We start from the raw sequence: 12,941 nt of genomic DNA on the forward strand, positions 1-12,941 counted from the left end.
TATTTGCTTATTATTATTATGATTATTTACTTATTATTATTTATTATTATTATTATTTATTATTATTATTATTATTATTGCTTATTATTATTATGACTTATTATTATTATGACTTATTATTATTATGACTTATTATTATTATGACTTATTATTATTATTTATTATTATTATGACGTATTATTATTATGGCTTATTATTATTATGATTTTGACTTATTATTATTACTTATTATTATTATGACTTATTATTATTATGATTTTCTTTATTATTACTTATTATTATTATATTATTATTATGACTTATTATTATTATGACTTATTATTATTATGACTTATTATTATTATGACTTATTATTATTATGACTTATTATTATTATGACTTATTATTATTATGATTTTATCACCACAGACCAAACTGTCTCGGTTACACGACACAGAGACATATTTTAATTTTCAGTATAAAACCATTTAATGCAATTGATGCATTGAAACCATTGATGACGTCACGCCGCGCGCATAAAAGCCCTCCCAGTGCCTCCCACTGAGACGTCACCCACCCTCTATCACATTACTGGAAAAAAAATGGCGACGGGTACACTGCGGCTCCCGCTGCGGCTTTTCACCAGAAATGCGGGTGTGGTGAGCCGCAACGCCGGCTCTAAAACATCTAACGTAACCAGGACGACCCAGAGCCGGACCGCCGTGTCCACGTCGACGGGCGGCGTCCTCCCGAAGCCGGATAAGGTGAGTTCTGCCTTCAGACCGACAAGAGATATCACTGACAGGGGCGGGGGCGGGGCTTAATGCTGGACTGACAGGAGCGGTAGCCAATAGACGGGCAGGAGACGCGCTGGGTTAGTCAAGTCAGCCAATCAACGCATGTTTACACCAACATAGATGTATTTCAGGAAGTAATTATTTATTGTCTATTGATTCAAGTGGACATTTTTTACAGTAACAATTGAAATAATAATAATAATAATAATACGTTATATGTATACAATATATGCTGTTACATTTCACTAATATGTCTTTCTATGAACTGTAATGATGTCCAATAAGAATTCATTAATTAATTACTGGCCTCTTAATTTACCTTTTTCTCAGATAATTCAATATAATGGAGCAAAACTGAAATAATCCACTCAAGGCCATAATTAAGAGCCAAATTAAAAGATAAATGTTGTCTAAAACAGCTTAAGAGTAGCTGAACTCATAGCTGGATAAACCTGTTCTTTGGCCCCAGGACAAAGAGTTGTTGGTGGACCCCAATCAACCCCACAATCCTCCCATTCCCTCTGCAAGTTTTCCTATTTTTCTCTGCTAGAATACTTGCGGGTGCAAGATGTGCTGTGGATAATTTGATTCAGGGCAATCATGTAACAACATGTACTGAGATAACGAAGGATTTTAACACAGGACCTCTTCAAAACAGGGCCTCAAGTCAGAAATGTGGTAATGCAGGACCCACCATTAAAGCCCCACGTCTGTTGATATCGTGCTTTCATTCAAAGCTTTTCCATTAAAAAACAATTTGAAATTCTGTTTTAGACTTGTATGTAAATGTATGTAAATGCAGTTTTGCGTAGCCTGCTGTCGACATATTATGCCTTTGTTACACTCAATGTCTCGACAATTTATTTATATAGCCCAATATCACAAATATGCCTCAAGGGGCTTTACAATCTTTACAGCATTTCTCTGCTATAGTAACTCTGAAGATTATGTTTTTGAATTTGGCTTCGTGAGAAACAGTTGTCCATAATTACAAATCCTGACCAAAGTTTCCTAGAGCAAACTGAGGTGGGGATTAACATTGTCAGTAATCTGAATATCACATTTATTATATTACCTTTACAAAAACTAGTTTAAATGCCGCTTGACTTGATTTTTTTATTTCTTTTTCAGACACCATTTGGTCTCATCCGCATGACCGCAGTGGTGGTGCCTTTCCTGTACGTGGGAACTCTTATCAGCAAGAACTTTGCCGCTCTCTTGGAGGAGCATGACATCTTTGTCCCAGAGGACGACGACGACGATGATTGAGCCCACCTCAGAAAACAAATGGTAAGGTCAAAGTGTACATTAGCCACACCTTAGTTAACATTTCAACACTGGCGCTCTGACAGTGCACAATCTTATCCATGTGTAAAGGGTGTGTAAGCTTCATGTTAAAGGGCGAAGAAAGCTGAAAACATTTATTTTTTTTCCTTTTTTAATTCACATCCACAGGGTGCTTTGCAATATTGAGTGAGAGCACACCAGCCGGCACAAGGAAGATGGGGAAGATGGGTAACTGACGTCCAAAAACATCACTCCACCTCCACCCATCTCCTCCCTCTCTCCTCGGCTAATTATCTTGTTTTCACTTAATTCATTCTGTTGAAATCTCATATCATGTGAGGCTATCAAAATGACTAGATATGCCTTCACTCTTGTTTGCATGTTTTTCTGACAACTCAATAAAGGGAGTCGATGACACGTGGATGAACACTTGTTATCATTTGGTCTTCACAGTCTTTGCACAGTGGTGTCTCTCTTAATTCTTTTATTCTGACTCTTCTAAGCCACAACGGCACATGTTGTTATTGTAATGTCATGATTTTGTTGTTGTTGTCGTCATTGTTCCTCAAGGTCAGTTTGTCACAGCGGTCCTCTTTGGTCAGGTCGGCCTCGCTCCCTCCTGCAGGGCAGCGTTGGCCAGTCTTAAGTGTTCGTTGAGGGAGCCCGTCTCCAGCTGGCTGCGGCCCCTCGCGTCACTCAGCTCTACGTACGCCTCCTTATAATGCTCATAAGCCGCCGCTTTCTCCTGTAGAAAAAAAAAAAGGGTCGGACCAAGTGTAGTAGACTCATCAGTTGACGTCAAAGTTGTAAACATTTGACTCGTAGGAGTGAGAGGTCTGATCATTAAACGTACCTTTGTAAGAGACTGCACTTCATTCTGTAGACAGCTGATTTCCTTTTTGAGATACTGCACCTCGTTGTCTTTTGCTCTCAGTAATGTCTGCAAAACAAAATGCGGCATATTCATATTAGCAGTTAAAAAGATATCAAAACTTTTCACATGTACAATGTATGTACTGCATTGAAAGTACAATTTTGAGGTTCTCTTTACTTTACTGCCTTTATACTTCTTAACTACTCAGAGGAAAGATTGGTGCTTTTAACATTACTTTATATATTTGACAGCTACTGTAAGGTTACTTTGCTGTTTAAGATTTTACATTAAAGACATATGATTATCATATAAAATATAATGCATTGTTATAGCTTAAAAACCAACAGTATACTTGGTGGATAAAACGATCTATTGTGCGACCGATAACAAGAACAAAAATGCTACTTGCACATTAATGCATCAGTAACAACAATCCAATAGTTCATAAATAACAATTACAGGGTCCTTTGTCTGCATAAGAAAAACATATACTTTTCTATTTGTTGCAGATAATACTCTGAATACAGGAGTCTAAATGTTTATGTAAGTAAAAGATCTTCTGTCTAGCTACCAGCCATGCTGGATTGGTATCCGAGCAGTAGATGGCAGTATGTGCTTCACTATAATGTGACCAAGCACAGACGCTCAACAAAAATGAGGCCACCAAAAAAAGGAAAAAAAAGAAACAGATGACAATGTTTTTATAGTGAGCTATTACTGGGTACAGAAGACAAAATTAATTTGTTTTTATCAAAGTGGGCTGAAAATCCCACTGATGATTTGGTCAAATGCTGCTTTCAGATGATTGTCTTGTCCACGTTTGTCCTTCAAGCCTAAATGAGTCTTTCGGGTGCGATAAATGAAACTGTGTCGGGATGCAGCAATAAGTCATAATGTTGAAAAAATATCACCTGCTTTCACAAGAGATGAGATGACGTAGGATCTAATTTAGTCTACAGTGTTAAATCAGTACCTCTAAATCAGATGCATTGCGCTCAGCGTTGCCAAGAGATACCGTGTCCGACCTCTGCCCCGTGATGAAATAACGCATGCGGCTGATCTCTTCCGCCAGTTTGGTCTTCAGCTCCTGGAAAAAGATTTTCATCTCCAATTATGTCATGTAGAAGTAATGTGAACTAGTTTGCTTATGAAAGTTCTGCTTCCTTATTAGTTTAACCCCATAAGAACCCCAGAAACACAATGGATTAGAACAGAATCAAATGTATATAAACCTGGTTCTCTCTTCTGAGCTGCTCCAGCTCTCTCTCCTTGAGATGGAGCTCAGCCTCTCGGCCCTGGCTGCTCTGCTCGGTGCGGTGCAGCTCTTGGCACTTCTGGGAGTAGCGCTCGGACAGCACATCTAATTCGCCATGTGAGACGTCCGCCTGTGGCCTGACACGCGCAAACACACGAGATGCGTGGTAAATTATAGTCATGCACTGTCATGCAAGAGAGGGGAGGGGGTTACAGTCAAGTGCAGAACATCTGAAGCCTTCAGCGAGAGACAGTCTGGAGATATAAACCTTACATGTGACCTCTGTGTGAAGCGTCTGCATGTCCAGCTCCTCCAGCAAGCCTCCTGGCCTTCTCCACCTCCCTCTCCAGCTCCTCTCTGTGAGCCGCTCTCAGTGCCTCCACAGCTGTGATGAACAATCATTTCATTTGTTAATTAGGTTGTTAGATTTACATAACAGGAGACACTGTCGCGCTTCCTGTCTTACCTTTAACGGCTCCCTGGCTCTCCTCCTGCAGCATCCTGTCTCTATGCTCCTCCAGCTCCCTGATCTCCCTCGCATGCTTCTCCTGCAGCTCCTGCAGTGATTTCTGATGGGCCACTTCCATGGCTTCTAGCTGGGCCCTACAGGGAGCCCCGGGGCCACAGGGGCTGTCCACCTCTATCCCCATGGCTGCGCGCTCCCTCTTGATGCTCTCCACTTGCTTTCGAAGAGAGAGAGCCTGGGAGATGGAGAGGAGGGGAAAATATTTATATCAGGATATTAACACAATGTCCTTGCATTGTAAAGACTTTAAAAGAATGTCTTGCTAGTGTTTCTGCTCAACACTTTTTAAAAGCTACAGTAGCAGTCAAAAGTTTGGACACACCTTCTCATTCAACTACTTTGAAGAATCTAAAATATAAAACATATTCTGGTTTGTTGAGCATTTGTTTGTTTACCACATAATTCCATATGTGTTCCTTCATAGTTTGGATGTCTTCAATATTAATCTACAATGTAGAAAAAAATAAAAATAAAAACCATTGAATGAGAAGGTGTGTCCAAACTTTTGACTGGTACTGTATGTTAATATAGTGACTGTCTTACCTCCTTTTGAAGAGCTTCAGCTTTATGAGTTTGAATAGTTTGAGCTCCATTTATGGATGGGTTAAGTATTTCAGTTTGTGATCCGGTGGCAGGCTGTTCGGCCTCCTCGGGGCTCGATTGATACGTCTGGCTGCTACTGAGAGACTGTGATGCCAGCGGGGTGCTCGGCTGATAAGACTGGGCTCCAATGAAAGACTGCGCACTCATGTCCCTAAAGGACAACGTCTCAAACTCTACCCACTTCCTGCTGACGTCTGAGTCCATGGTCTCAATAACGGGCACAGGTACACTCCCCCTTTTCAGCTCCATGGAGTCCCACCTGCTGCCCATCTCTCTGAAGGTGACCCCCTCCTCAAACCACTTGTTCCTCTCCTCCAATCGCTTGGCTTGCTCGCGGTCCCAGCCCTCCCCCTCTTCTCTCTGACTGGACGGAGACAAGTCCAGGTCCCCGTCTACTGTTTGGTGTCGGTGGTGGTGGTGGTGGTGGTCGGCCTGATGGGGGCTTGCAGCTGTGGTGCTTGATGTGGAAGTGGTAGGTTCATAACCGGAGTCCTTGCAGGTGAACCGAGCAGGTGGTTGGCATGACGACGGTCTACGGGAGAGTGGGTTCTCTTTCTCGCTGCCGGTTTCTGATTGGCTGAGGTCGGAGTGGGGGAAAGACAGGAGGGTAGTGTTACACATCAGAGGAAAGATGATCGAGGGTTCGCTAGAGGCGGACCACCCAATCACATTGTCTGCATTTCCTCACAGTGTTCTGGAATTTTCAGGTCACTGGAAAGCCTGTTTTTTTAGTATGAATCAAGATTTGAGCACATTTTGCTGAAATAATATGATAAAGGATGTCTTGTTTTGGAATTTGTACATTACTTATTATGATTCATTTGTAATATAATATGATATATATTTACATTTTGTAAGCATTGTCAGCTAAAGTAAAAGTTTTACAGTCAAAGAATTTCACTTGTGATCAAAAGCTCCAGAATAATCACTTAAAGTGAGCCACAAAAGTAAATAGGAAGTTCACTCTGTGTATCGACTTACACAATGTGTCATGTTTATTTAGCATTTATTTTATTTTTATATGATTTGGTATCTATCTTTGTGTGGGATTGTTATGGTTTTATATTTCTATGGCTGCAAAACCAGTTTCAAATTGCCCCCTAAGGGACAATTAAAGTAAATTAAATTAAATTAAATATAGTACTGTACTGGAATGTTGGACATTACAGCATGTAAAGTCATTTTATGGGCTTTGCTTCTTTGAAATGTTATTTTCAATATGTAATTCCTGATTGTAGTACACAGTAGCATCTCTGCAATACTTGAGTACTTTTTTAAGTACTTAGGGGCAAAGGCACTTGTTCTTTACTTGAGTATTTACTATGCATGCCACTTTATACTTCTAGTGGACTACATAACGAGGGATATTGTACAGAAAGGGAAATGTGTATAATGCAATGTTATTAAACTACCCAACAGTATTTTTAAAGGCATCAGCAATAACAATTTGACACATGACAATATAACATTAAGTCTATTTTGCTTTAACACCAATTAGCTTTTACTTAAGTAACATTTTAACTAGAGGTGGTGTTGCTGCTTGGGTAGAGCTTCTGAATATTTCCTCCACCACCGTCTCCAAGAATAAAGTGGGACTCACTGCGCGTTCTTCTGGATTGCCTGCTTTAGTAACTTCACCCAGTTCCGCCGTATTCTGGAGGTCATAACGGAGAGAGTGAACACTGCTCTCTTTGTCTGAAGGAGATCAAAAGAGACACACACACACACACACACACACACACACACACACACACACACACACACACACACACACACACACACACACACACACACTGTTAAACAGGAAGCAGCCAAACATGTAATCGATGTGGAAATGGGGGGGTCTGACTGTCCATCTGTCTGATTGTTTACTGAATGACACAATTCAAAATAAGTACAGTAAACACATACTTGTATTTTGAGTCCATAGTTCTTCTCCACATCGCAGTCTGACACACTCACACAGGAAATCAGGTTGATCTCTCCGTCCAGATCATCTGACTGCAGCACAAATAACCACGCAACAAACACCAAAGACGGGTGTTTAGGTACCATAACATGTTGCTCATGTTACTGTGGCTAAATCTGCACGCATCCACGTATGTAGATTTAAATTAATTGACATAAATGTACTAACATGTCAGAAATAACTTTAATGTCACACATCAGCTCCTACCTCCTCAGCATCTGCGTCTCTGTAGTACCTCAGCGAGGTGTCACCCAGAACAAACCAGTATTTCCTCCACTGAACAAAACACAGTAAAAATGCACAACATTAAATTCATTATTAGTCTCTGGAAGTCCTTATAGATAGTTTCAAAGTAAAATCGTAGTGTTTTGTATTGTCTGTCTATAGAGGATGTGGTTACAACAGGAATTAGAATAGAAATTAAAACTTGAAAGATTCTATATATTAGAAAAATAAATTCCCAAAACATCAACTTACCTTGCCATGTTCATCCAGAATTGACATCCACCCCTTCAAGGAACACCTGTAATTAAAGCATTGTGATCAAGCTCTTTAAAAGCATTCTGCAATGGTTTCTGTCTCACGCTTGATTGTGAAACTAGAGGAAACGGAAACCATCAGAGCAGACGAATGTGTCTAACCACATCGTGCTGAAGCACACATAAAGAGGCAGGCAGAAGTTTAGAGTGCAAAAAATGGGAAACATACTGCAGAATGGGAACAGAAGAAAAAGGAAGAGTTGAACATCTGCAAACTGTGATCGTCATTGTAAAACCGTGGGAAATAGGAACCGAAAGAGGAATTGATGGAACATAATAGACTGACTTGAGAGAAAGCATGTTAGCACAAAATAACATACTTACCACGCATGCATCACATTGCACAGTACATATTGTGAGGAGCAGAGAAAAAAAGAGAGAGAAATGCGTGATGTGAGATAAAATGGAGAAGTCACAGAGGTGAGATCACACACATTTATATACTTGTCAAGTCAGGGTTTCAGAACTAAAACAAACACGTTTAATTTGTTGCATGCGATTCAAAGCATTGAAATTATATTTTTGTTTGATTTTGTGATCATCCATCCCTCTGTGTTTGTTGACTCAGCACTTTTAGGCATGACACTGCAGCGCTGACACTGCAGGATACATCCTGAAACTATTCATGTAAAAATGATAAATCATATGAACATGCTGCCCCAAAACATAGAGTGCTAACTAATGGCTTTTTCCCTCCCTGAGAGGGGCGCCTGAGGTAAAGCAGCTGAAATAACTATCAGGGATCTATTTTAGAAAAAAATGCATGAACGACCCATTTTCCTCCAAACACTCATGTGATTTATGCAGATGCAGAAAAGTCATGGGACTGCGCTCACCTGTGTCTGCGTGAGTTCAGGAGGAGCTCGCTCCTTCACCTTTGAAGATCTGTGTCTTCCACTTTGATTATCTGAACTCTTTAATAGAATAAACCGACAGCGTTACAAGCTCTGTTGGTATTATCTCCGCCAGGAGGATCATGCCATTAGTCGCATGTTTGCATGCATGTATGTTTGCATTGGTCCATGGGTGAGTGAGTGAGTGAGTGAGTGAGTGAGTGAGTGAGTGAGTGAGTGACTGTGTATCTCTGTGTCTGTCCTCTGAATATTTGGGATGGCCAATTATGGCTGCATGCTCAAGGAGCTCCCAAGCTTTTGGGCACTCACACTTTCTCAAAATACCTTTATTGATAACAGCTAACGTAACTACTAGTGCACACTCTGCTGCGTACCTCTACGCCAATGCTCTGCGGCTCATTCTTTTTGTTTTGGACGGTGTGTTTAGCTAATCGCTAACAGCTAACAAAACTACTCTGCCGCAACTCAACCGATGCTTAGTGGAGAGAACGCTAGGTGAGTTTGCTTTTTACAACATTGTATATGTGTATTACAAAGCAATTTCGAGCCAAATGTCTGAATGCATCACCGCTTGTTTTTCAAATGTGTTGTACACAACTTACAGCCCATTCGTGTTTAGACAAGTGGTTAGCCAATTATGGGTTACATTCATTCAATCAGACACACCTGGCGGAGATCTGCATCCGACTGAGCTTCTACTTTCAACATTGATTGTACTGTACGGATGTGTGCAGTTATCGCATCGTACCTGGGAATGAAACGATGCGACTGAATGTCTCCGAGATGACCGTCCGTTCTCAGAGTCCCGACATTTCTCTCGTCTGTCTCTGCCTCGCTCTCTGCCTCTCCCCCTCTCATCTAACTCAAGTCTTGTACTGTAGATGTCTATTTCATCTTGGTTCCTTCAGAGCCAAATCAGAGAAATATTTGACGAACACATAAACACACCAAAGGCACAATTTACATCCTTTTTTACAACTATACTTTCACATTCCTCTGCAAAGGCCTTTAGAGACCCCCTCTTTCCTTTGGCCGCAACTAAGGCAATTAGTTATGGTCAGATCAAAAGATATCTTATGTCTTTTTTGCTACACTGCTTTTCTTATGAATCTTCCAGCCGCCAAAGGACCAGCCTGAAGGAACATATACACTAGGAATGCAGAATTGATGCATGGTAATAGCACTTCTACTATGGCTATCCCTGAACAGATTGCTATACAATGATGATACCATATAGTACGACATGGTACCACCGACCTGTAAGCCCTAGGCCTGTTGTCCCTGCATGGGCTGGGACTCTGGTTCCTCCTCCTCAACCCTGGAGACTCTTCCTCAGACTCCAACTGGATAGTTGGAATATCAGCCAGGACAATGTAGTCGTCCAAGGTCATCCCCACCTCAGAATCATAAACATTGTTCAACATTTTACATCATATGTGGTATGAAGAGTGTTCTCTGACAAAAAAATATAACAAGACTAAGAGTCACAGACATACTAGCGGCTCTGTGAGGCTGTACTTAGGCTTAGTGCTTTGAGCTAGATGCTAGCATTGTAAGCATGCTAACATATTAACAACATAGACTGTACGGTTCAGAATGACAATGCTAACATGCTGACGATTAACAGGTAGAAAGTTTACTATGTTCAGCATCTTATTTTAGTATCTTAGCATACTAATATTAGCAAATTAGCAAATTGGAATGGCATTTTGCAGGTGATTAGTCAAACAAACTGACAAACTGAAACATACGCCTCCTGCAATAGATGTGGAAACATTTCACTGTAAGTGTCATCCTCTTGGGAACATGAATATCCATACAAAATGTCATGACTATCAATCTAAAAGTTGTTTGGATATTTCAGTCTTTACCAAAGTGTTTTACCGAGTGATAGACAGACCAACATTCATCCATAGAGCAGCGCCGCTAGCTTGACTACAAACCATGTTCTGCCAGACATACGTACCTCTTCTGTTTCTACTGCAGCCTTCTTGGGTTCAGAGATCAGCAAGGCCTCCATGCCTCGCCTCATGTTGCTCCTGCTTCTGTCACCGCTGACCCGATTATTCCCCTCATGACCATTGTCAGTTTCCGTGATTGTAACGTGTGAAAGTGAACCACCAAGCATGTGAGAGTCCGCACCTCGTCTTGATGAGGAACCGCGAGAGGGTGGGAGGCTGAGTAAAGAGTGTGATGACCCCTGCCAGGAGCCTTGAGTTGGACTAGGTCTGCTGTCTCTGGATGGGGGTTCCCTTTGTGGGGTGTGACTGTGAGTACCGTAGCTGTTCCTGGACGGTGATACTTCGCGGCTGTTGCGAGTGCGAGTTTCGGCCGAGCTGTTGACAGCCGTTCTGGTTCTAGGAGATACTTGGGATCCTTCATAAGAGTGTTGCTGGATGGCTGAGGAGCCTCGGCGGGAGATACACTCCAGATTCCTGTACAGCTTCTCAGAATCCAAACTGTGCTTGTTTGAAGCTTGCGATGGACTCCTCATGTCCCGGCTGCACCTCCTTTGAGCATCATACTCACCGTTCTGTAAATGGAAAGAGTCTGTGTGCCTGTGAGAAGGGGTGGCTCTTGAGGGCGAAGCGGTTCGAGAGGCGATGGACCCCCTCCTGCGAGATGGACTGGACCTGCTGGATGTATGCCGAGAAAGGGCATGTGATGGAAGTGGAGAGGAGTCATGAGACCGGACCTGACTCTTGGAGAGGGAGCTTTTTCGCTGGTTTCCCACAGGAGACTCTGTGAACTTGTAGCGATCTGGGCTCACAGAGCTGTGGCGTGTTGGTGAATTATTCTGTGAATCGGCTCCCCGTCTAAAGTTGGAGTGGTACGTGTACCTCTCTGGGGATTCACTCCTCCAAATTTCCAGCATGTAAGTCTCTGGGTTCCTCCTCTGGGAGGGCGTGCCGAGGTTGACGTTCCTGTAGGGGACGCAGGCTTTGGGCTCAGCAACATAGTTGCTAGGAAGAGGATGCCCCCTCTCGTAGTAACGATACGACCGCTTGCTGACCTCCTCCATCTGTCGCTCACCATCACCTCTTCGGTCTGGAGAGAAGTATCCGCTCTCTTGTTCCCTGTCTCCTCTGGACTCTGAAAATCAATCACACAAGGTTGAGGTCATTGCCTTAATGTGTACTTCAGCCTGTTAGAAAGCATGGGCACATATTTGTGGCTGTACCTGATGTCCGTTGGGTCCGGTCTCTACCCCTCCTCTCATCCATCCAGGAGCTTTCAGCTTTGGACGGGTCCAGCCGGGTCATATCGTGTTGGGCCACACAGTGCCTCTCTGAGCAGAGGGATCGGCTCCTCTCTGGACAGTCCCACTGATTTGGAGAGCTGGAGGATGGCAGTAGAAGGTCAACACAGAGATCTTCTCAATTGTAAAATGTGTATACTGGACAGTCTTTTGGCTTGGTGACCAGTGAGAAGAGGCCTACAAATGCCATAAGGTGTGGATAATGTAACACTAATAACTACGTTACTATCAAAACAAATTATCTGGTAGTAGGTTAAAGTAAAACTTTTTTTTTTGCAACTTTCTTCTCTTCTCACTAACAGCATATCATTCCGCCAACGTAAGTTTAAAATTGCAGATGTGCAAAGTGTTATGTAGTTCTCATCAAAACACAAAATTATCTTAAACTATGCAATGATATAGTTACCATACCTTCTGTCATAAATGTCAGTCAAAGAACTTAATCTACAAAAGAAATCTTAATAAGAAATGTATACCAGGATGCAATAATGAAAGTATATATATCTATTTAAAGCAGCACAAGGCAAACTAATCTGTAAAAACACACCCACACGTGAAGTTGTGTAAAATGCAAGATTCAAGCTGATAAATCTACTGCAACATCATAAGCATGATTTAAACAAGAACAGCAAAACTGCATCAGCAAGCAACTTAAAGCAGCATTAACTGGTATTTTTGGCAACTCTGGGACAGCGAAACAAACTGCAAACAACACTGACGCATTATTACTTTGTAAAGTTGTAATGGTGAACTTGTTGGCAAACAGTTGCTTATTTCCACTTCCGGCAGAAACGGAGGAACATTAGCATTAATTTGAAGCTCTGGCAGTCCAATGTTCTCTTTCCTTTTAGCTCAGTTTTTGGTCTCCACCAGCTCCAGGGGAAAATATCTGACTGTTTAGCTGCTAAATGCTCCACTCTGTTTACCAGTAAGTTGCTGACTGTCTGGTCCAGGGCATGTTACATACTTTTTCTCTGTAAACAGCTGCCTGCTCTGTCC

The 12,941-nt window shown here is 41.9% G+C and overlaps 2 protein-coding genes across 2 annotated transcripts; one reads left to right on the plus strand and one right to left on the minus strand.

Annotated features, from left to right (window-relative positions):
• The first annotated feature begins 557 nt into the window (after positions 1-557).
• smdt1b (single-pass membrane protein with aspartate-rich tail 1b) lies at positions 558-2,480 on the plus strand. The gene is made up of 3 exons (XM_054604807.1): positions 558-743; positions 1,908-2,066; positions 2,232-2,480. The coding sequence occupies exons 1-2, from the start codon at positions 582-584 to the stop codon at positions 2,043-2,045; spliced, it is 300 nt and encodes a 99-aa protein (XP_054460782.1). The 5' UTR covers positions 558-581; the 3' UTR covers positions 2,046-2,066; positions 2,232-2,480.
• Positions 2,481-2,575: 95 nt separating this feature from the next.
• Positions 2,576-8,170, minus strand: LOC129096128 (TRIO and F-actin-binding protein-like). The gene is made up of 12 exons (XM_054604806.1): positions 8,154-8,170; positions 7,768-7,813; positions 7,498-7,566; positions 7,233-7,322; positions 6,922-7,016; positions 5,262-5,898; positions 4,659-4,893; positions 4,466-4,577; positions 4,170-4,329; positions 3,911-4,024; positions 2,917-3,003; positions 2,576-2,808 (listed from the first exon to the last, which is right to left on the minus strand). The coding sequence occupies exons 1-12, from the start codon at positions 8,162-8,164 to the stop codon at positions 2,662-2,664; spliced, it is 1,803 nt and encodes a 600-aa protein (XP_054460781.1). The 5' UTR covers positions 8,165-8,170; the 3' UTR covers positions 2,576-2,661.
• Positions 8,171-12,941: the final 4,771 nt, after the last annotated feature.

This window comes from Anoplopoma fimbria, chromosome 9 (genome assembly GCF_027596085.1).
Source record: "Anoplopoma fimbria isolate UVic2021 breed Golden Eagle Sablefish chromosome 9, Afim_UVic_2022, whole genome shotgun sequence".
Classification (NCBI taxonomy): Eukaryota; Metazoa; Chordata; class Actinopteri; order Perciformes; family Anoplopomatidae; genus Anoplopoma; species Anoplopoma fimbria.